The sequence below is a fragment of the Perna viridis genome, chromosome 1, assembly GCF_037379345.1.
Source record: "Perna viridis isolate PV_CMFRI_1.1 ecotype Kerala chromosome 1, ASM3737934v1, whole genome shotgun sequence".
NCBI classification, from domain to species: Eukaryota; Metazoa; Mollusca; class Bivalvia; order Mytilida; family Mytilidae; genus Perna; species Perna viridis.
In genome coordinates, this window is record NC_142445.1 from 28,076,395 (window position 1) to 28,102,605 (window position 26,211).

The following is a 26,211-nucleotide window of genomic DNA, read 5'->3' on the forward strand; positions in this document are numbered from 1 at the left end:
CCATTAGACGGGAGACGACTGTGGCAACCTCACACAAACTGACGATACTATATAATCATGGAGCAGAGGAGAGCTGGAGCGCAGTTGACGGTGTTGGTGACTTTGTAACTGTATAAACAAACTTTTACATTATGTAATCATGGAGCTGAGGAGAGCTGGCGCGCAGTTGACGGTGTTGGTGAACATGTAGCTGTATAATCGAACTTTTACCTTATATAATCATGGAGCAGACGAGAGCTGGAGCGCGGATGATTTGTAAATAGAAGCATTGATCTGTTATATTATATTATATTATATTATATTATATTATATTATTGAACGTACTTCAATCTTGTTGTTCCAGTAACGATTGGATTGGAACTTCATTTATGATCTTCATGCGGTGACGGACATTGACAATTCATGTTTACAATTGCAGTGATTAACAACCAATTGGACAAAGATAACCAATATTAGGTAGTGTACCAATGCTGGTAGTTCTGCAATTGCTGAGGAGTTCACTCAGATTCGTACTCATCTTTATATAACTTTTCTCAATTGATGTGTGCCTAGTTTCTGGTGACAGATTTTTCAAAATAAACTTCACTGTACACACTTAGCGGGTACTACCACAATGCAAGTACGGCCTGTTTGCAGAATTATTTGCGATAATTCTTTGAGAAAGGGAGGAAATGTGATAGGATAGTGCTTAGAAATTATCGATTAAATTGTTATTTTTGAGAAAGGGAGGAATGTGTAATGACTTTAAGAATTAATATTGTTTATGTTAACTATGAATTGAATTATATGCATGTACAGGTATAAAACAACCAAAAAGGCTTACGGGTATAAAACAACCAAAATGGGGAAGTAAAAGAACATGTTATGAAAAACAACAAGTAACAAGTAATAAGCAAGTCAAAAGAAATACCTGGAGGACAAAAATACTTGTACACAAATAAGAAATGGGCGGGTAAACTAGACACATAGAATGTTTATGTCCATATTCACATTGATTAATGGATGTGTCTTATATAATTGAATAGTATATATATTTGAACATGTTGTATATTCAAAGAGCTCGCTTTTACTCTTGTAATAAACGTTACAGTTAGTTTTACACGTCTTTGGAATTATAAATCCGTGCCAGACTCAGACACAGTTACGTTTAGATTATGCGACATTTATTACGCTTTCTACATTCAACACGCAAACTGCGTTCTTTCCCTTTCCTCCGTTTCTCTACGACATTTTGGTGCCGTGAAAGGCATGATGGCAGCTAAGTTACTATTTTACTTCTTAATATATCTCAAAAATGTGACATCGTTCTATTACCATGGATTTTAATACTTATTTCTCGCGGCCTTTCTGAGCTTACTTAAATGGTTGTTTACACTAGTTGAAGACTTTTTGGTGATCTCTGAAAGTATTTAACATTTTTTTAATTTGTTTGTTTTTGTTTTTGTTTTTGTTTGTTTGTTCGTTTTTTTTTTCGGTGGGAGTGCATTTTTGCGTTTTACCATATCTATTCTTGTTTCTAATGAGTACACGACTAATCTAGATTCCGTGATACGCAATTTACGAATCCTTCTATTCCCTACATCATTTGATTTCAATACTTGTCAATATCGAATGTGACAAATAATCCGTTATCAGAGTCAACTACATGTAGTTATAAGTTGTCATAACTTATCTTTCCTACGTTCGATGGGCAAATTTTGATTCTGGACTCTTTTGAATCCTCCTTCTACAAAAACCCTTCCTTGACCAAATTTGAAAGCTCAGACAAAGCATTACAAACTACTGGCGGATTGTTTTCTTTCCAATGCCAACTACGTGAACGCGGAGCAAATGAACTGTATGGACAAACGATAACATCATATATACCATCATCCAAACATTAAAAAAAATAAACCTACCAGCGCCATAAAATACTGTTTACAGTGTACGAATTTTTTACGATAAAGTAGAAACTTACATCAGAAGTTTAGAAGCACTTCGTATATCAACTCATACTAAGAGAACACTACTTATTCAAGTCATTCTCAGGAGGTAAAAATAAATCTTAACACGACAGAATGGAATGAATTCGTGGAATTTGGCTACAATAAGGAAGTGCATTTTAAAATAGGTTAATATTCTTGAAGCCAAACAGCAACGGAATGACTTGGTATCACACTCGACTCAAGTTACAAAGGAAACAAAGGTATGTATTAGAAGTCCCCCATTATGTAAAGACGCCAAGCATTATTTGAAATAGACCCTGTGTGTTTTGTGGAGAAGTACTGCTCTGCACAACGATAAAGCAAAACGATATTATTCGTAACAAGAGACTATTTCAAAATTGTTTCAAAAAAGTAGATCCAAATTCAATTTCCACAATAGTATCTAGAGATATCACAGTGCTCTCTGTAAAACGCATAGTAAATGCGTTCAGAAGTTAATGTTTTCAGTTCTCTTTGCAACCTAGAGAAAGTTGAGAATATATAGCTCTACAAAACGCACGCAATGACATTGACGTTAGTACTTCAACTCCTCCGCATAGTTTGCGCCTGTCCCAAGTCAGAAATTTCTGGCCTCTGCACGCCTGGTTTCGTTCTCACCTTTAGTCCATTCTTGTGTTACTCGAGTGTATAGGAGCAACTCTTTCGCTGTACCTATGTATGTTTTGAGCCAGCATGCCCTGTTGTGTGATGGTTTCCTCGTAGTTCATTGAAAACCAATGGGTAGCCTTGGGCTGACATTTTCATCCCGATAGGGTTGTCTCTTTGACGTATTCACTATAACTATTTCCGTTATATTATTACGTCTATACTGTGTGACGTTTATTAGGCTTTACAAAGTTCAGTCCTTTTCACTCTTTGTTGCTACGTTTGATAAGTTAAAAATATCTTAGTCGATTGTTCAGTAAACTTACCTAACGGAGTCAAAGTTGTAAGTTCACCGGGGGATTGTCATTTCATTAAGGGAAGACCAAGTTTATTATGTTACTCGCTGCAAGAGGTTAAGTTAACTAAAAATAACTTTATATTGAATTTAGATTTATAGTATTAAGTTAGTAAGTGACATTCTCAATTATATCGATTGACACCAGTGGTATCAGGACAAAACTAGCTGTCACGATACAATAACAATCTTGAGTAATTTCTGTGTCTTCTAAAAACAAAATAAAATTACACGGTTGTAACATCTCGTTTATAATTTCTTATGTCTAACTGTTTGTTATGCTAAAAATAGAAATGTCGCTCACACAAATTAAATCCATGTAACGGTATAATAGTGGGAACAACTAAAATATCATGAGACATGGACACACCACCTCCACTTATAGGATTAAGATTGTAACAGTATAATATCGATACAAGCCCCTACATCTTAATATTTTAGTTAAGCACTGCTGTATAAACTTTCATGAAGTAACTTGAGCAATATTTTAAATAGATAGAATAATGATGGTCGCGGAAAGAGTTATATTTGGACTTTGGAAAACGCAAAACTATAAGACAACAGCAGACACCATATAGACACCATATGACAGCAAACCAAAAACCATAATCATCCCGGTTTTTATTAGGAAAAAAAAACATTGAGCAGGTAATCGGACGCCTGTCGGGATGCTGATGTCACATCCGGTAGTTTCTGGAAGACAAAAACTTCGCGATAATACTGAAATTGTAATCATACAAAAGACTGAAAAGTAGCATCGCTTCACCTTTCTCGATGTGAATTCAATTTTGAACCGTACCGTATTCCGAACACTTACATGAAAACTGAACAAAACATGGTACAAAACTCCTTATTAAATTTACCTTTTTTTACAGTTCTGTGATAAATGTCAGTTTTCTTCTTTTTCCGACGCAGTCGGTATAGTTTCGCTTTTTACCCTTTGACTTTAAAGATGCTCTTCCATGGAAACGCAAGTCACCTGACCTAAATTATGTTTCTCGATTAAATACTGTTAACTTAGTGGCGTTCGAAAAACTGTATCGGAAATTCAAATTGCGTGCCATGTGTTATTTCCTAAATGAAATGTAGAAAATTATAAGCAAAAATAACAAATTTTACTGCGTCGGCTATCATTTTTTAAAGATAGTACTTGTTTAGTTTCATTTGAAATAGCAAATCATTATCATTACTTACTAGAGAATATACATTTCGATAGGTTTAGCATCTATATTCTCTAAAATTAGTCTATTCAAGCCTTTGCTGTTACCATCCCTTTCATAACACCGTATTTGCTTATCGCTCTACCGCATTATCAGTAAAGTGGAACATTTTTTTCCTACATCGCTACGCTACTTAGTTTAACTCCTGAAAGTGATAAAAATCCCTACTTTAACTTTAGGTTGATTTACAGGTCTAATTGGTGGTATAATTATATTTATGTGATGTCCAAAATAATTAAGACCTTTCTTCTTTTGAATGATAAACATTAATAAAAGAATAATTGCAGGCTGTGTAAAACCGAAATAAACCTAAAGTGGCATTTATATCTCGACTGGGAAATATGTTAGATAAACGTCTAACATATATTATACCGGCTAAAACAGTACTTTATATTGGCGTTAGGGACATTTACACTAATTTATCTTCCTAGGTGTTACTAATAGAACATATTACCGTCAATCTTCACTAACATCATAATGGAAATTTTAAAATCCATCTCCTTCGATAGATTTTGACCAAAATAAATATATTTTTCGTCTTTTTTTTGGGGGGGAAAATCGTGAACCAAACTTGTATCTGATGATCTTATTCAAATGTAAACGTTACCTTAACAATTTGTTGTGTCAATAGTAAACAATCTATTTTTTTTAATCAAAGTTTGTATGATAATATTCTTTTTCTTCTTGTCGTTCGCTATTACACTTGAATGCCAGTCTCAACAAATCTGGCCGTCTTCTGTAGGTTTTCCACAGGTCCATACAGTTTCTCTGTAATGGAGGTTGGTTTATCCTATATCTTCTCTCGCTGTGCCTGGTGTAATTTGCACGTCTGCATAGTGTTCTGTATTCTGCTTTGCTTCTCCACAGGGACACATAGGTGATGGTATGACCTTCAAAACTCTGTACAGATGTTGGTTGAGTCAGTTGTGTCCTGTCCTGAGCCTGAAGATTGTAGTTTGCTCAAATCTTTTTAGTTGATGGTAGCTATCTTGCATCTAAGGGGTATTGTGCAGACACTTAATGATGGTTTTTATCTTGCTGTTATTGAGCGCCTGCCTTTGCTTGCTTCATTTCATTGATTCCGCAATATGAAGGTATCCACTGTATGGCAGTTTTAAGGCTCTTGATGGAATAAATAGCTCTTTCAAGTTGTGGTAGTTTGTTTTTGGTCAGTGCTTGTATTACGCAGAGGGCATCTGTTAGGAATACTACTTGCATATTTTCTGCGGTTTCCTTGATGTAATTTGCCGCATGGATAAGTGCTTCTTCTTCAGTCTGAGGATAGTTGTTTCAGTCTCTCATTCATTGAATGGTTTTGTAAGCATTGATATTTGGTGGCCTGTATCACAGCTTTACATTCTCTTTTCTTACTTAATGGTTGTATGTTTGTAATTTCCTCCATACTAGCAATAGGTGTTGATTTCATGGCTCCTGTGATGATGCTGTGTGCCTGATTTTGGACTTCATATAGTGTCTGATGGTGAGACTTAGCTGCGGTCATCCAAGCACTAGAGCCATATTGTAGATGTGGGCGTACATTTCCTTCTTAGACAGATTTCAACACTTTCTCATTAGCACCCCAGTTTGTACCAGCTAGTTTTTTCATGATGTTTAGTTTTCGTTTGGCTTTGGCTTCTGCTGTCATTATATGCTGTTTCCATGGAAGTCTTTTATCGAAGGTTACACCAAGATATGTTTGTTGATCTTCCATTGTGATATGGATGTCATCCATGGTCAGTTTGACAGATTGGGTTTTAGGTGAGAGTGTGAAGAGGGTTGCTGTTGTTTTCTCTCTATTGATGGTAACACACCACTCATTGGCCCATTTGACAACCACATCTAATGTTGTTTGTATCCTGTACCTTGAAGTACTTGCATACTCTTCAGAGCATCAGAGGACAAGATCATCTACGTAGAGTGCTAATTGTACACCATTTGGTAGCTCTGGAACTAGGTCATTCATATAGAGTATGAAGAGAGTCGGTGGTAATACTCCTCCCTGTGGTACACCCTATTTTAGAAGTATTTTTCGGCCATGCTTCCCATCTACGAGTACTCTTGCCCTTCCATTGTACAGATGTGAGTAGGCCCATGTACATTCTTCCACTTACTCCAAATCAAAGAAGTTTTACAAGAAGGCCATCTTTCCAAACTTTGTCAAATAATATTCTTAATCCTTAAAAAGATCTAGATGTTTACAATGTCAAACGTAATCATAGTTAGTTCTAAATTATAATCCTCGAAAATGAGGTTGCGAATTTTTTTTAAATGCTCTTCCTTCAGTCCTCTTTTATTGTGCTAGCTCACAGGAATCATATCATTCCACTCAGGCACATTATTCTGACTCCAAGCCAACCAGTCGTCAATCTATGCTCTTAAATACAGCGTGCTTGACGAAAAAGCAATGACTGCCAATTTTAAAGTTTTTTGTGCGACTCGGTCGGGGTTATAACCCAAGACTTTCAGTATACGAGGTGAGCACGCTACCTTTAAATCACCTGTTTAAATAATTGGTGATTACTAGGAAAAATGTCATTCCATCGAATTACGATCCATAGTTGAAGGTCACATGATTAAACTTGACAAAATTTAATAAGTATTGATTGGAGATTTCAATCTACACACTGGGGATTTTAATATACAGAATAGTTGAATATATTCCGTCTTGCACTCCCACGTGCACGTGTCAAGTCTCTACCATAATTCATATACATTTGTACAATAAGATTTTTAAAGGACGAACCATGTACTGGATGAGTTAAGACAATGGTTTTTGTCTTATTTGATGTAATATTTATAAATTATCTCGGTAACATTTTGAGATCCTATTTTAGGTCGTATGTCGTTCTTCAAGGAAATGAATAAATACAATTACACTCCTCGTACCATTTTGGCGATGCTTGGAAAATCGAAGCGATTGTTTTTGTGTGCAAATCTCAACTGCTGCAATGTCATAATTTAAATTTCTGAAAATTATAGTTAAAAAATAGAAGTTTACAAATTTTCATTCATTGTTACATTTTTAAAAGAATCTGTTACGCTGTTCAAAGTCGATGTTTTTAAAGATCTTAATCACGACTGAAATCGTGATATAGGACATCAATATGTATTGAAAGAAACTAGACAGTGTTTACAATGATTTTTATGAACTTGAACCTTACATTTGGTTCAAAACTAAACGTTCCATGTAAAGTAGGTTATGAACCAAGTCATTGAAACCTGTCTAAACCAAATCTCGAATAATGCGAAAACTTAACATGCAGCACAAAATTAATAGTTTAGTAATTTGAAAAAAAAATGTATTTTATTACAGACCACGGTATTGATAATGGGAAATAAGATATCTAGCAATTGGTGTGAACGTAGTGATAGACGAATATAACGAGATAATGATATTGATCCTGATTTATGAAAACATTTTTGCTTTCTGTTTATTTTTGTATGTCTTGTTTTGTTTTGTTTAGTTTATTTGTTTTAACAATTAACTGGTTGTAACTTAAATTTTATTTCAAAACAAGTAATGTTTCAGGATAAGTCTTTGGGTGCCAATTATTTAATCTTCCTGGCATACTGTTTAACGTGTTTATATTCGTAAGTATCAAATTTTCGTGGTTTCTCAATATTTTTATAATTCGTTGAGTTTTGAATTTGTGAATATCAATTTATTCGTGGTTTCTAAAATTTTGTTTAATTCGTTGAGTTTTGAATTCATTGATATTAATTAAAACAACCCCTAAGTTTTCAAGAAAAATTGTACATTTCATTGGGAATTGTAAGAACCACAAAGCCATGAAAGTCTGTTCCCTATGAATAATACTATCCAGATACTCCAATAATAGCTTAACTCAGATACGGGAATGTCTTCTGTTTTGGTAATCCTTATGATCAATAACATATGCATGTTAATAAATTATGCAAAATGCTAAATTATATAAATTTATTACAATAGTAACATAAAATGGTATCACGACTTTAAAATATATATAGATAGAAAGCATCTCTCAAATGATATTGCAAAGCCCGTGGGGTAGTTTATAAAACATGTACCTCCAACTCATTTCCATGCTGTAAATCTCTCCATTGATTCCTCAGTAGCAATACAAACTTATCCATTTCTTTCTGACTTTTGATAAACAATGTAAGTTCCATTTCAGGCGGAGATTGTCTACCTTTGGAATCGCTGTCGAGGCTAAAATGATCTGCATCTACAATTATCTCATCGAGTTCATCAGAGAAGATGAGCATTACCATTTTGCTATTAGATTTGAAGAGAAGCAATCTTTTCAAGAAATCAACTTTTTTATATTCTGTCAAAGAGTATCTAGGTGTGCTAGGTATTCCTCTAACAAAATCTGGCAGTGGGTAACTCACAACATCCTCATTTATTATGCAAAGATATTGATTGGTCAAGACAATTGAGCTTGAGGTCAAATCTCCTTCATCTAGTTCTGTGGATTTCATATACCCCTGCACATACATCAAGATGTCTGCCTTGCGTTTAGCATGCAGTGGTAATCTTAAGTGGTCTGTGATAACATAAAGGAGGTCTGTGATTACATCTTCCCCAGGATAAACAAATTGTACACGGCTTGGATGTGTGTACTCCATTCCTTCAACTGTCGTTTTGGTCCTTTTGTTAAATGCTCTATAAAAATCTTGCTCTAAGTCACTGGAACTTTTGTCTAGCATTGGAGAAGCCTGGAATATTGACAGCATTGACTTGATGTATTGCAATGCTTTCTCTGTTACCATGGAATCCCTAGTAACAAGGGTATAAACTGAGTTCTGATCTTTTCCTGTCAATCTAATGCACTGATCAAACAACCCAATATTGACCTGCTTCAGATCACCATAATTAAACACATGGTAAGACCTGATAATTGTCCCTCGACTCTGTGAGCTATGGATAATACCTGATGTGTGATGCTTGTCCAAATGCCTCACCTGGAAACCAATGACAGAGTCTGATTTATTACGAGAGTGTGTCATCCATGATGGCCTTTCAACCACTGGTGATTTGACCAACTGTTCTGTAATAAAGTACATGGATCTTGTACTAAACATGACTAAAGTGACTATTTCAGTTTTGGCATCTTGGTAAGGAACAACAGTACACCATAATACATGATGCAGCTGTTCAAGCTCAGACCCAATAAGGGAAATATCAGAGTGAAAATACTGAGCAATATCACTACCAGTTGACTTTGATAGCATTTCAAGTTTTGATGTAAGTGGTCTGATGAGGTCATAACTTTGAAGGGACTTTTGAAGATGTGTAGTCAGCTGCTTTGTAAGATATGGTATTTCCATAACTTTCTTTGTTAAACCAGACAAACTAAGTTGTTCTGCTTGAGCATTAGTTCCAGCTACTGTGAAAGAGCGATCATGACGAGGGGACAAGTTTTGATGGGGGACTATTCCAACACTGACATCTCCACAGTCATCCTCTGACGAAGTATCAACACTGTCTGTTGATTCATTACCACCTTCAGGTTCCTCTCGTATGGTTGGTGACATCTGATGTGCGTGCTCTGATCTAAGATTTGTCAATCTGTCTACAAATGTATCTCTTGATTTCTTAGAAAAGAATGAAACATGGAAACCCACAGGCCCAATGAGTTCATGAAATATCATAGAAAATCCATACTTTTCTAATTTCATTGCCATTTTCTGTGCTCCATGAGTTTTCTGAGGATTTTCTTTGAAGTCTATGTTTATAGTTATATCGCTAATTTTAGAATTAATGGAATGGTTCTGAAGGAATGAGAAGTTAGGAGATTTAATATCCTCAAGCACTGTTATGTATGATGGTTTAGGCCAGAACAGGCAATCCAAGTCAATTAAATACACAGAGTTCTCAGACAATAACAACATAGTCATTTGGTCAATGCCTGCTATAGTTACACACATTGCAAAGGCAAGACGCCCTGTACTTAACCCCTGCTCATCTTCAAGCTTAAATATATGCTTGGCTAGGTCACCATATTGAGAATGGTTTGTCACTGGAGGATTAGCTGCAGCTGCCTCATCCAATTTCAAAGCATTCTGGATAGCATCTGCAAAAGCTTTCCCAGCATCCGCATCAGTCACAACTAGGGCAAAAGTTCCACTGGAGGAGACAAATGATTCCTCAAGTCTAATGAAGGAATAGCATGCACCTATTAATACCTCATGAATGTTGGACAAGGGAACTATATAGAATGTTTCCATATCTGGTATATTTTCAAAGTCAGATTTGCCCCTTTTCAGCCTAAGGATAAAGACTCTTCTCTCTGTTAACACAACACAACTGGCCTCCAGTGACTTTTGATTAGAATACTGGACAGCAATGCACCACAGTATATCCACTATCTTTTCCATGTTTGCTTCAGAATCTGATAAAGTCCCAAACAACCTTTTCTGCATCCAGGAAGTAAATTCTGTATGGTGTATGGTCGGCAGCTTGCTACATTCTAGTGCTGAACTAGCCTTTGAAGTTTTCAACATCTTGTCTGTCATTCTGTGACCTCTAAAAAAAATGAAATGTAGTGTAAAATAGTGAATACAGAAAATGTACTACATCTAAATGTCAAAATAAATAAATATAAGCACCTTTTCCTCTTCTTCTCTTTTTGTTTTACAGTGATATCTAACAAACCCTCTTTAAAATGCTTGCTTGACACAGGTGTTTGGTTTTGCTAGGTTCAAAATTATTTTAATGGATCAGAAGGATTGGTGACTTAAAAAGCATATAATTAAGAAAGGCCTTCAGGGTCTTCAGTATTTACTTAAGATGTGTTTCACTGTAATAACTTAAGGGGGTAGACTTAAGGTAAGGGACACAATCTTACAAATCATTGGAACACTTGTACTCAGTATTTTACATCAATCTCATGTAAGCATCAAAGTAACTTGAACTGATTTCATTCTGTTACAAATGAAAGCTTAAGAGGCTTTGGTGAAATTGAATATGATACAAACATTTCACTGATTTCAAGAATTATTTCCCTTACCCAGGTTTACCTCCTTAACACTTCCTCATCACATTGTTAAAATAATAATATTGTGTTTAAGTAAGTAACAAACAAAGTGTAGACCATGCAGAAGTAATGCATTTTTCCTTGTTTTAAAAGAACATGTTTACAAGTCCGAATAATTGGCAAGATGTAAATGATTTTAACCTAATCTAAAGGAGGCAACATACCTGTCAGTGGATATTGTAGTTATAGATTAATTTTTTTTTTCATTATATGTTATTCAATCTGTATAAAGTTTATAATACTAAAGTCCATGAATCTCATATTTAAAAAAAAAAAACAAATGACATCATATACTTACACTGAAGTTAGTTCTTCTAAATTATCATGCTTTACCTGAAAAAAAAATATACACAATACTCGTAAAGAATGTTAGTCAAAAAACTTTTTGTAAATGATGACTTGTTATGTATACACCACTTACACTGGGGGGAAGGATAAGTTGATATCCAACAGCAACCATAATAGCTTGAAACACATGCCCCATCTATATAAAGCCACATACCAAATTGAAATCAATCCATTTATTAGGAGTCAAGAAAATTGCAATGAATCTTAGATGGGCAGAATGATGGATAGAGGGACAAGGTGAGGGTTATGTGAGAGTGTAATAAGATTACATTTACCAAAAACTTAGTTAAAATTGCAATGAAACTCAGATGGGCAGTATGATGGATAGAGGGGCAAGGTGAGGGTTATGTGAGAGTGTAATAAGATTACATCTACCAAAAACTTAGTTTAAAAGCAGAAGTAAATATGTTGTTAGTGATATACTGGCTCCAAACTAAGAATTATGATAATGCATCTAATTCCATATTATAATGTGCATTAATAAAGATGTAACCCTATTTTTAGCAACAGAAACTTCCATCCAAATCTACACATGATGTGTAAATAAAAGAAAGACAGACCAATTAAAAATCTTTAAATAAAAATAATTGATGAATCAAAACTTCAATTATGTCACCATGCCATAGCTTACATCGGCTGATGTCTGAGAAAGTGATGATAAAATTGATGAGCTGGATTTCCTGTTCTGGTCTGATGATTTCTGTGAGGATGGATCTTGGTAACTAGATGAGGAAAGACTATGGGGGCGTACTGTGCTCCAACCTAACTCTGAAAGTAGTAAATATTCAAATACTGGAACCTATTTTATCCATCAACTTCTGTTACTACCTTTTAATTTTGTAGCTCTTGAACCTGTGTTATTTGTCAAAATGTTCAGTAAGCAAATAGTACATGTATGTCAAAATGTTCAGTAAGCAAATAGTACATGTATGTCAAACAATTTTTACTGAAGAAAAGTTTAGAAAACAAACAATCATAAAGTTAAAGCACATTAAAGAACACAGTGTTTAAATAGTTCTGACTGGTTATTGAAACACACAAATTTATACTGAACTTTTACACTGATTTTTTATGGAATGTATTTTCGTTTACCAAAACTTAATACCTTTTGAATGTACAAAAAAATCCTAACCAGAATTTGTGGAATTTATTCCTGCAGGTGTACATAGACCACACAATAACACAAAAATAATCAATTATACATTTACATGTGTAGCTGACCCTGGTGAACCTAAGTAAATAAATTCAGTTTTTAATAACTATCCAATGCATTAAAGTTTAAGTGGTGAGAGGGTTTGGTTTTATGTAGGTGCTAAATTAATGTATATGATACATATCAGCCTCCAAGAAAAACAAACCCCAGACCACAGCAAGATTTTCTTTTCTTCTTTATTTTTTTGTGGGGAAGGGGGGTAAAGGGGAAATGAGAAGGGAGGGTGTTTTTACAAAATTTTTCCAACTTCAGTAGTGTTTTATCAATTTTAAAATCATTCTTCACACTTTTCTGATAGAAAGGTTTGTTGTAATTGTCCAACCCAAACCACAGGGTTTTGGGACTCAGGGCAATAGATCTAGGTTATTTCAAAAACAGAACTTATGTGCAGTGTTTGGTTGATCTCTGTTTCGTAAAGTTTTAGACCTAAGACCCTCACTGCTTTCAAACTCTTATATTAAATCTGGAAATTGAAAATGTTAAAGTATAAGTTAATATGAGACTACGTTGTAACCATCTAAGCAACAAAATGCTTGAATCTTATATTACAATGGTCATTCATAGTGTGTTGTAGATTGTATTTATTCTAATTGATTACTTATGAAAGTAAAAATGATAAACATTTCTTTACCATGACAAAAAATTTTAAATTACATAAGACAAAGTCATCAAAAATAATTTCTCAATAACCATTATGAAATGATTTTTTTTGCTTATGTTGTGTTGTTATTTTTATGTTGAAAAAATTATGAAACCAAACAAAAAATATAAGAATGCTCTTTTCATCTTACATTTTAATCACAGATCAAACATGGTATGCAAAATTAAGTACTACAAATCCTTAACAAAATACCAGGACCTGATTTCATATAAAAAATCTCAAATCGATATTTTCCTCCACACCTTGAGTTTTCCTTAAATTTTTTAAGTTACCGGTAGCTGATTGGTCAAAAATGAGGTTCAGAAAGGGTTTTAATAAGACCCTCAATTAAAGATTTTAATTGAAACTAGGTCCAGGTATGCATACTTCTAGCATCTACACACACTACAGCTCAGATTAATTTTGCCATTTGAGAAGATAAACAATATCAAACATTACAAATGCCACATTGCATGGAAACACTATACAATTATTTTCACCATTTTGATGGCTAATATTGCTTTATAGATCATAAAAGGCTTTAACATTTGTAAGACTTCTGAAAAGTTGTCCACAATGAACAGGTGGATAGGGCAGAATGCACCTAAGCTGAAGTGTAATTTTGTCTATTAAGACGACAAACCACAAGACAGAGGAAGGAAGATACATACATTATTACCTGAAGATTGACTGGTCAAGGACTCTGATCTCAAACTAACATACGATGAATGCTGAAATAAATTATTTAAAAAGTTGTTGATTGATTATTGTTTAATATCATTCCGCAGATATTTCATGCATTTCAGGGTGAGAACCATTTGCCAATCAAACAGACCCTGCCTTGAATTGGATTTTTATTGTGCTAGCTCAGAGAAGCAACAGCTGGCAAGTAGGCATGTGGCCATACTTGGACACAATTTTTTTACTTGAAGCCAACCAGTCATCACTCTATCCCCATAAATGCCACATGTTTAGCAAAATAGCAGTTACAGTTTTAAAGTATTTGGTTTGACTTAGTAAGGGATTAAACCTATGACCCCCTGCAATCAAGGCAAGCATGATACTCTGAGACCCATGAGGCAGTTTGAATTAGTTATCATAAAGTCATTGAAAATTCTAACTTCAGTCAGAAAATACACCTTCTGAGTTTGCTTCATTCATAATTAAGTAGCACTCCAGCTAAGAATCATGCAAAATGTGATTCATGGGTGAAAAGCCTACATATTTTTATTTTTAATATTTTGTTTAAATTGCCATAGTAAACAGAAATTAACATTCGGTTTTTCATATAACCTGTGTTCTTAGGAGATAAAAACTATATAGATTGCACTGTAGAATTCAAAATTAAGGAAGAAGATAACTCTGTAAATACCACTCAAATACAATAGACTTGATTGGATTTTCAATGTTGATTATCTTCTAAGAGCAGACAGATTGGAATGAATAATTACACAATTCATAGTATAGACCCATGAAACAACTTGCATGTAATTTCAAAAATAAAAATATATAGCTTTTTTTGAGGTGTATCACATTTTACAGATTTGAATGATTTTTACGAAGACTACTACTTAAAAGAAGATTTTGGCTTTTACCTATAGTACAATACAAGTCATCAAGGGTTTCTTTTCTTTTTCTGTTTTCAGAATTTGTCTTTTTTTGTGCTTTGTGCTAGATATATCCTATTCATATGATATGTTGATATTAGACAACAAATATCTCTTACAATATATGTCCCATCTACATAAAGCCACACACCAACTTTGAAATCAATTCATTCATTGGGTTTCGAGATAATTGTGAGGAAATCTGGATCAATGGAATGGCATACGGACAAGGTGATCCATTCCAATATACCACATATAATAAAACCCTCTTGTTTGAATAAAATAGACATCCTTTAAATATCATTCAAATTAAAATTATTTTAACCAACAGATGAGATATGATATTTAAATACTGATAGTACATTTTTAGTTGAGTCATATCAAAATGTGTAATTGTCCAATTACTCTGTAACTAAATTCACAATGTCTCCTCTAATACTAACAAAAAAATCCTACTCAATATTCTCTGTCATAATGTTTTGAACAGGGTTTCACAGTGGCCCCTCCAACATTGACAAAAAATCCTACTCAATATTCTCTGTCATAATGTTTAGAACCAAGTTTCAAAACAAAATTCAATGATACAAGACTAATCTCAACAAGGAAAAGGGTAGCCACAATTTTCAGGTAAATAATAACAACTGTAAAAAAAACATAAAAGGTAAAGATAAATTACAGCAAATAATATAGTAATCTTCAGGAAATAGAGTTGTCTACTCTTGATTTAATGCTCTAATATGACTTGCTCCAAAGCTCCTTAGACCACAGCCATAATATTCTGATAACTATGTATAAATAGCATGCTTACACTGGAATCTTTTTGCATCTTTTCTTTTTTCTCTTTTGATTTCTGTATAGCCTGTACAACTCTCACTGTATCAAGTTCTTTTTCTGTAGGTTTCTCTCTGTCTAAAATTGCCTGTCAATAGACATTTCTATATTTTAATTAACCTTAACTACATAAATACATATTGTAGCCTTTGATTAAAACTACTGTAGTAGAGGCATTGGATCTGGTCATCATAGACACCCCTGCAACCCAAATATGGTGCCTGATTGAAAAATGTGAAGTACACCTCAGTAAGACTGGGTCTGTATTTAAAGGTCCACATTATTGTTGTAAACTTTGAAAAGATTTGGTTCAATTAGATTCACACCTAAAAAGAAAAATTTCTTTCTCTGCAGTAAAAGGGGCAATAACTCCTGAAAGGTAAAATGTAATATACCATTTCTATTCCTGTGCATTATGGTTTAAAGCATTATATTAAAAATAAGCAGTTGAATGCTTTCTTAAGGAGGTAAACCTAGGGTAAGGGACACAACTCTTACAAATTATTGGAATTTTTGTACTCAGTGAGGTTGTATCATGATGCATTTCATGACAACCAAAGTTGTAGATTCTAGATATTATTGATGTACTTACCTAAAATTTTACCCATTAAGTTATTATAAATATATATCGTATATTTAGATTAAAATGTAACTTTTTTGCAAATGTATTATACGTGTCTCTTTAAACCCTATAAAATGTGTATCGCGTGCTGTATCAACCCTCGACCTATATCACCCCATAGGCTGATCAACCCTCGACCTATATCACTGCACAGGCCGATCAATCCTTGACCTATATCACCCCACAGGCCGATGGCCCTTGGGATGATATAGGAGTCTCTGGTTGATACAGCATGTGATACAGATTTTGACATGTAATATTCAGTATCTATTCTATAGACTTGTCAATAAGTTCAGGTCACTAAGGCTATGGTAAAGCTTTAGTCTTTTACTGTAACTATTATTTATTATTCAACAAGGTAGTAACAAAGAAGAAGGGAAATTAAGGGGGCTTATTGGCCAAATTCAAATAATGGGGTCTTATAGGTTAACTTTACATAAAGGGGTCCAATAGGCCAAAAATATGCAAAGGGGTCCTACAGGCCAAAACTACACAAAGGGGTCTTATAGGCCAAAAATATAACTGAAAAATTAATAATTAACTGGAAAAAACATGAGGATTTGTTAAAACTCTTCTGTTGAATTACCATAAGAATTAACAAAGGCAGAAATTACATCCTTGCTTATGATATAAGATCTTTTCTTGCAGGAGAAAAAAAATGTTCTCATGATGTAACAATAAAAAAATACTTGTTTATGTTCAAGATAGTCAAGATGTCAATATCCTTCCAAGAGATCAAATGTCAGAGTGACCTTTAATTAAGTTTTACTTGTCATAAGCTTTAGTGCTTAATCTTGAGGAAATATTTTAATTACAATATTCAGGGCTGGGATAGCACATGTACTCTTAGATTACTTTCTTGAAATTTCATTTTATAGATCAAAGGAACAACAGAAGAGAATTCTATGGCGCAGCTGACAATTAATTTGAAGTTTTAAGTAACTGACATATCGATTTTTTTCAATTCATGCTTTCAATACTACACCTCACGAAACTAAACTTTATCCTTCCTTTGATTCCCAGTTGATTAATTAATTAGAGAAAATTCTTAAAGGATTAGCCATATCTAATAATCCCTATGAGGATATACACTGCCTAAAGAATATTCCAAGCATAAAAGAATACTGGAGAAAAATTTATATGGTGAACAGTTGTGGTTTTTAATATAGCAATACTTAAGGCAAATCAAAGTGTTCCATATCTTAGTTGTTTAAAAATAGGACCTTGACCTTGACTTTTTGACTTATAACCTTAAAAAGGGTTTAAGATTTTCCAGAGTATTAAGTATGTACCATGTTCAAAAGATTAAAGGAAGTTGGGTTTAGGAATGTTAACAAGGGATATTAAGATAGAACAGTAAGATAGACTGTATTTTAAACTTCAGTGTATATTTACAATGTAACTTTTCTTCAGATGAATAAAGCTTGTAATGCTGTAAGCGAACTCACTTATCAATGAAAATGCATAACAGGAGATGAACAAAGGCATTATCTATAATGAGAAATGCGTATTGAATTCCAGTTAATGGTTTCAGAGAAGTCATAGAAGGACAGATGATCTCCTTGGTCAACAAATGAAGGAGTCCATGTTTGTATGATGAATCTCCAGTAATAATTCAGACAGAAATGCAAAATAAGAAGAGCCAAATGGCATTATGTGATAAAGAATTAGTGCAATTTTCATCAAATTCCATTCAGTAGTTACAAAGTAGTCTAAGAAAGGAAGGTGGTCTCACTTTCATCAACAAATGACAAACTTGTGAACCCCAAATTAATTCAGATGGATACCAAACTAAGAGGCACACTACAAAATCCTGTGATAAAGAAAGAGAAATTTTCATCAATTTCCACAAGGCAATTTCTGAGGATTAGTGCATGAAAACAGGGGATGACAGGATAAGCAGACAGTATGATCACTAGATACAATGAGAAGTTATGAAAGTTTGTTTGTGTAAACAGCGAAATTTTCATGGCAATTTTCACAGTAAGAGCTGTAATGTATAAAGTGGTAGAGAATATTTTCATTCAAAAAGACTATGCCCTAATTTTTAAAAAGTCACAAATTTAAAACTATGCAATAGTACATTGATCACAAACACCACAAACAAGACGCTCCCAGGAGCCTGAATCGCTCACCTTGTTAAATTTTTCCTTTTCAAGGGCAATAACTCTAACAACAATTTTCCGACAATTTTGACTCCATGAAGACTGCGGTAGGACTTATCATGAGGATCATTTCAACAATCTGAAGTTTCATTCTATCTGTTATACCCGGTTATTTTCAAGATATTGACTGAAAACTGCAAAAAACGTAATTTTTTGCCTTTCAAGGGCAATAACTCTCATATGGAGTCATCTGACAACATTGATCCCTGGAGAATTTTGTAGACCTTACAATAAGAATCATTTCGGCAATTGAAAGTTTCATTCTATCTATCATAGTTTTCAAGATATAGGCTGAAAACTGTAAAAAAAAAAAAACGTCATTTTTCACATCTCAAGGGCAATAACCCTTACATGGAGTTGTCTGACAACTTTGATCCCTTAGAGACTTTTGTAGGCCTTATAATAAGGATATTTCAGAAATGAAAGATATAGGCCAAACCTAACAGTTTTGGAGATATATGCGAAAAACTACTGTAAGACCCCTATGTTCTATTCTTAGTAAAGGCGGCCATGATTTTAAACCAATCAAAAATCTAACCATTCGTTTTGTTAAGGATACCCTAAAGAACAAAAATACCAACTTTCATTGAATTCTGTAAAGTAGTTTCTGAGAAGATTTTTTTAATTTATAACATCAAAAACAGCAAAAAACATCCAAAAAGGGCAATAACTCCAACATGGGTCAACAGATTTTCACCAAAATTTGACCAAAAATAGATCTCATCATGCTGAATACTTCTACTCGTCAAAATTTGGCTAAACCTGACAGTTTTGGAGATATATGCAAAAATCCACTGTCTAACCCCTATGTTCTATTTTAGTAATGGTGGCCATGTTTTCAACCAATCAAAAATCCAAACAGTCATTTTGTGCATGATACTCTAAGGAACAGTCATTATAAGTTTCATGCAAATCTATTCAGTAGCTCTAGAGGAGATGTTTGAACAACCTGGCCATAGTTAGCAGTATACCAATACAAGGCTAAAACCAACAGTCAAATTAATGAATTAAAATGTGTAGCTAGTCATGACATTATGTCCATTTCATAAGAAAGATTCATATGAGTCTACTGCTCAGATCTCAATTTTTATTTTTTAATAAATCCAAATTCAAAGTTCAGTTTTCAATAATTGTTCAGGGTAAAGGCATACAGTATGAAATCCCTAGTTGGTTACAAATTTATGTACTCAAGTTTTCCAGATAAGTTTAAGGTTGCACATGTCCAAGTGCACAAAAAGGATAGTGTACCGGTAGGTACTTACAAAAGGTAATTATAGACCTATCAGTGTTTTATCATCAATCTAAAACATTTTGAAAGAGCAATTTATATACTAATATATGATTTCTTTGAAAATTTTTATGTTTATTTATCAGCTTTTAGAGATGGATATAGTTGCCAGGACACTTTAATAAAAATATCAGAAATTTGAAGAACAGAGCTGGATAAAAATTAATTTGTTGCTGCAATTTTAATGGACTTATTGAAGGCTGTCTTGTCTTTGTACCTGGATTAAATTCTTTTGATTTCCACAAGAATCTTGGTTCTCTTGATTAATGTGAAAGTATTATTGTTTGTGGGATACCATTTTCGTGGTTTTCATGGATAAGCTCAACCAGGAAGTTTGGTTCCCAATGAAAAGGAAATTTTAATGATGTGTACACTGAAAATCTCAAAACCACGAATTAAAGAATCTGTGAATTTGTGTTTCTTCCCTAATCCACGAAAATTGGTATCCATGAATTAAAATACTTTCACAGTACTCTTTCAACTGTTAACCACATAATCTATTGTTACTGAAATCAAATCATATGGTGTTTCAGATAGTGCCTTATCTCTTTTTAATAGCTGTTTAAGTAATAGGCAATAATGTGTAAAAATCGGATCTGTTCATTGTACTTTTTATCACAATATAAAGGTGAACCTCAAGAATCAATTCTCGGTCCTTTGCTTTTGTAACATTTTCAATAAAGAAATTTTTAACCATATTGATAATAGCAACTTATACAATATGCAGATGACAATACCTTAGCATATGATGCTGAAACTGTAGAAAGCCTAGTAAATACTCTTGAGATTGAAATCAAAGTACTTATCAAACAAGTCTGTCAATCAAATGCAAGTTAATCCAGATAAGTTTTAAACAATAGCTATTGGCAAAGAGACTTTCAATGAAAACATATCATTTGATCTAGATGATAACATTATTAAATTTGAGGAAGAAATAAAGCTGTTAGGAGTAACTTTTGATTTTTGTCAAGATTTCAAATCTCACGTTTCAAAAATATGTCAAAAAGCATCTCAACAGCTAAATGTTCTAAAAAGGATTGGAACTCATCTGAATAATCTTGGAAGATTGACAATATATTATTCTTTTATTTACTTGTAAGTCCCACAACTGAGAATTAGACAATTACGTCTTCTTGCAATACAAATTTGAAGATTATCAATAGAAATACCCAAACTTACTAAGACCTCATCAAATCTAAGAACTTCTCATATTCTTTCAGATATTCGAACAGAGTAGAACAACCAAGGGTAAGAACCAACAGATATGGCTCACATTCTTTTCGATATGCTGCCCCAAATATTATGGAACAATTTATCACAGTAATTCAGGGAAGGGATGTCTTTGGAGCATTTTAGGAGACTCATTGGAAAGTGGGGCAGGGATATACATGTATAATGCAGTTTTAGCAAATAGCACATATCTTTTAGACTCTAGTGCATATCAGGTGGATCATACATATCTTTGTTATTTACATGTTTTTTTTTATTTTGTATAAAATGCTTTTTTTTAGTTAACTTGCATTTGTATGGCATGCCTTATAGCTAATGTCTGCTTTACTTATGTATGTCTATATTTGTATGCATTTTATATGAAATATATTCTATTTCATGTCGTGTTATGTATATAATGTCGATTTTAAAAGCTCATCATTTGTTTTAATAATGTATCGACTTATAAATAGATATGACTTGACTTGACCAGGTGGTATTTACTTAACCAAACTAAATATTCTATTTTTGTCCTTAAAACATTAGGTAAAAGAAATAAAAACACTAAAAAGTTTCTGACAGATGAAGAAAACAATATCTAATTACAATTTCCCGTTCTTTAAGTTATTTCATGCATAGAAAAGACTAATCTGAATACCCACACTTTATTCTTTTTAAGAGTTCTTCTTACCAAATTATGAACACTTCTTGCATGAAAACACTCTCCTAAAAAATAGGGCATTAATGGAACATTAGAAAATACCCTGCCATGTAACAGTGAAAAGAATGTTTTAAATTGCCATATTCAATACAATATTTAGCAGATTGCGGTAGTGATTTTTTCCAGATGAGAAGGGAATATACGCCCATTACGCTCTCACCTGGACTCGCCCCTGCTAAACAACTTTGCTTAGTTAATGAAAAACACTGATCAGTTCTCAAGTTATCACCTGGATGGATGAATGCAAGGGCAACTTCTGGTATGGTATCACATAATATATCGCCACATCTTGTGGTGGGATATAAAAAATCATATCATCTAACTCACACAATAAATTTATTCATAATTAGAAGAATTTTCAATTAGAAGAATTTTCAAGTAGAAGAATTTTCAAACAAAGTGAAAATATGTAAAAGCAATCCTGATGCACACTATTTTCCTGGTCAGTACTTTTCAGTGAAAACCACAAACTCACAAAATCCAAAAAACTTACCTCTATCATTCTATCACTGAACGTGGCCAACATTTTAGTTCTTCAGGTACAAATATAGTAAATACTCATGACGTCACAACGACTGCTCCTTTTAGCAAGAACAATCTATTTGAAGTGAAGACCAGTGGCTATGGGATTGAATAGTATTTTTTTTCAATTTAATGTAATTTGAAAGATATTTCATTCTTGCTATTCAGAATATGCCAGTTCTTCATTTTGCTTTTCAGATTTTTTTTCACAGCACTTTAAACAGAGCAGGGGTCTAGGGTAAAAACTAAGTATATTTTCACAATGTATGTAAACAAGCCATGGAAATGGCCAAAAAATGCCAAATTACCCTATGTTTTGAAAGTTGCAAAAGGTAAAAGTTTATCAATCCTAAAGAGTAATACATAAAACTTCTTGATTTCTAAAGGTTTATTCACAAGGGGCATCACTTAAAATATGGGTTTGCATTGGAAGCAATGGGAGTTTTTTTACTGAATTTATTACCTCTATCACTCTTTCACTCAACATGACAAACACTTTATTTCAATAGTCCAATCAAAGAAACTTACCGCTATCACTCTATCACCAAACATGGTCAACACTTTATTTCTATAGTCTAATCCAGAAAACTTACCTCTATCACTCTATCACCAAACATGGTCAACACTTTATTTCTATAGTCTAATCCAGAAAACTTACCTCTATCACTCTATCACCAAACATGGTCAACACTTTATTTCTATAGTCTAATCCAGAAAACTTACCTCTATCACTCTATCACCAAACATGGCCAATACTTTAGTTCTATAGTCTAATACAGCTGTAACAGGATTTCCTGTTAGATACAGATGCTCCAAACAAGGTAATGCACACACATATTTTACTTCAGATATCTGTTGAATAAAAAAAGTCATTGGAATGACATACCATTTAAAGTGTTGTTTTATTTTTTTCAGATGATTTAATTTTTGCTATAATCGCAATAAGTGATGGGCAGGAAAAAAAAAACACTCAAATTACAAATCCTAAACATTTAGAGTTATTCCTCCTTAGGCATATACATGGCAGATAAAAGATCACTTAAATTATGTGAAAAAAATTCCCCAATAAAACAAAAAATATTTTAAATTACTGTGTAAGTATTTTTTTCATGGGGTACCAATTTTTGTGGATTTTGTGGGTTTGATAAACTATAAAATTTAGTTCTCAAGGAAATCGAACCTTTCCATTCGTTGGTATGATAGAGTTGTCAAATCTACAATTTCAAGAATCCATACCGATTATTTTCCCCTAAGCAAAGAAAATCAATACACATGAATAAAAGTACTTTCACAGTATCAACATTTGAAAATAAAAACTCTTCTACAGTAAATCATAAATACAAAAAGATATATGTATTTCATGATGTACTCTACACAACTTTTTAACATCATTCAGTTTCTTAACTCTGAAATAAAAATATCTAATTATAATAAAAGAAAAATGGAGAATTCTTTTATTAACAATTCACTATCTTCATCTTCAAAATAGTTTTGATTCTTAATGTGATGTGTTGACAAAGGGAGAGATTAAAGGATGGATAGACAACAAAAATATTTGTATCAACAGACAGGTATATAAAGGCAATAAGTTAAACAGAGCTTTAAATAAATATTATAATAAATCACATACAAGAATATATAGTTTTCTTTCTTTCAAACTTTGAAGCAGCATCTTATAAAAAAGTTGTTGAAATTAAAAAAACTGAGAAAATGTGTATACATAAGCTTTTTTGAATGAAAATATTTGAAACTATCAATCCAAAGACATTTTCTCCCCTATTCATTGAATCTCAATAAAACAGAAATACAGGTGATGTTCAACTAACATCATTTGAATACCATTTTTGAACTAAACAAGACAATATTTTTAAGTAAGAAAATTTACATATAACATACCAGAGAAATATTGTTGTCCATGACATCTAATGTTTCAAGAGAAAACAGCTTTGACAGACCTACAAATGATATTTAAAAATATTGTGACAAATGTAAAGTAAATAAATCACCATTCAATTTAACAGGGAAAATGACCACAAAATTCATTTGTTGAATATTTTAGAAATGTATGACCAGAAAATACTAATGGGATAATTAATTGTAAAGAATGAATAACCAAATTAAAATCATGAGTGCCAAAGAATACCTATATTCAACAAGTCTGTTGAACTTGACCCATGCAAAAGTTAAATATTCAAGCGTTCTTGGCATATGAAGATCATATTTAGGTTACTCGTGATAACCACTCGATTAACCTATTTATCATAAAGATTTTCCCCTTAAATTATTGCTATTTTCAGCATAAATTTTTAAATTACATGATAAGTGGATTGATTTTCATGATGTGACGTCTTGGCAGCAGAAAGTCTGAGGGCCAAATTACCAAATTTATTTCACAGTGCGAATTACCAAATTTTTTTTTTTACACAAGGATCATTTGGTAAATCACTGATATCTACTGTAAACATATTAATTTTCACAGTTGTAACAGTTTATTGAAATAATAACGGTAAAATAAATAATCAAAAGAGGAATCACACACTGCCAAGATCGAGACTATTCAAAAACTTTATTTCTTCAACCTTGAAAACTGCAAAAAAAATTAATACCCGCAGAAACCGTGAAAATTAGCTGCCGTGAAAATTAGCTACCATGAAAATTAATATAATAAATCACTTGTAGCATTAATGTCATCATGAAGGATAACTATTCATTCATAAATATTTTCAATATATTGTATACATAGGAAAGGCATCATGATGCTACTAAGTCGTTTTTTTTTTTTAAGTTAGCATTTTATGTAGCATTCTTTTATAAACAGATGGGAGGTTATTCATGCATGCCAAAACCCCACAAAAGTTACTACCTAATCAGTGTGTCATTCAGTTGTTGCCCTTTTAGTGGCAATAAATATATGGACTATACATAAAATTGCACTTTGCAAAAGTAATTGTTCTTGATATGGTTAACTGAAGACTGAGATGAATGTACAGTTTTCTTCAAAATACAATTCTGTATGGAGAATGGGATAAAGTTACATAAAAATATAGCATAAGTAGATCAAAAAAGCATTGATAAGTACTTTGACCCTGCCGCTTTTTAGTGCCTGTCAAAATTAGGAGTTTCTGGCCTCTGTATGCCTTGTTTCGTTCTCAACTTTAGTTTATTTTTATGTTACTCAAATAAATAGGGACAACTCTTTTGCTGTACCTGTGCATGATAATGTTTTGGGGCCAGCTGAAGCCTGTGGTGTGAGCGTTTCCTCATCATTTATTGAAGACCAATGATTTGCCTTGGGCTGACATTTTCATCCCAGTGGGGTTGTTGTCTCTTTGACATATTCACCATACCTATTCTCCTTATATTTACTTGATGGCTTTTTCAGAACTTTGAATCACCTCTACCAATGGAAATGTCTAAATTCTAAATTGACTGGTTCATAAATTCTACACCATATTGGTATACATGGATACTTTCTCCTATCAAAGATTTCCTTACCCGTGAGGCTAGTTAACTTGTTGCCAGCAAGGTTAAGCTTCTTTAGATTGCCCAATTTGGTATGTAGGGAGTCAAGATGACTAATGTTATTGTAAGAAAGATTAAGTATGGTCAATTGGCTCAACCAGTTCAGGTGGTCAATACTATCTAGTTTGTTAAAACTCAGATCCAATACTTCCACTCTAGGAAATAATTGCTGGAAATTGAAAAAAAATGACAAAAGTTGGAATACATTTGTTCTTTCAATACATAAAAAGATTAGTGGTACACAATTGTGAATGATTTTTTACTGCAAGCAGCAGGTCTATTTTGATTGCCTTATTTTATATGCACTCTACATTGCAGTAGGTCTCTAAATTGTGATATATAGAAAATTTCAAAATGTG

The 26,211-nt window shown here is 33.1% G+C and overlaps 1 protein-coding gene across 1 annotated transcript in view; it reads right to left on the reverse strand.

Moving 5' to 3' along the window:
* Nucleotides 1-8,067: 8,067 nt before the first annotated feature.
* LOC148628057 (nischarin-like) overlaps nucleotides 8,068-26,211 on the reverse strand; it is a 32,944-nt gene continuing 14,800 nt past the window's right edge. The window contains exons 10-17 of the mRNA XM_088584118.1: nucleotides 25,826-26,021; nucleotides 24,227-24,285; nucleotides 23,054-23,182; nucleotides 15,781-15,891; nucleotides 14,045-14,096; nucleotides 12,144-12,280; nucleotides 11,463-11,497; nucleotides 8,068-10,653 (exon numbers count right to left, since the gene is read on the reverse strand). Coding sequence (XP_088440244.1) covers nucleotides 8,178-10,653; nucleotides 11,463-11,497; nucleotides 12,144-12,280; nucleotides 14,045-14,096; nucleotides 15,781-15,891; nucleotides 23,054-23,182; nucleotides 24,227-24,285; nucleotides 25,826-26,021 — 3,195 coding nt within the window. The 3' untranslated portion in view covers nucleotides 8,068-8,177. The remainder of the gene's footprint in view (nucleotides 10,654-11,462; nucleotides 11,498-12,143; nucleotides 12,281-14,044; nucleotides 14,097-15,780; nucleotides 15,892-23,053; nucleotides 23,183-24,226; nucleotides 24,286-25,825; nucleotides 26,022-26,211) is intronic.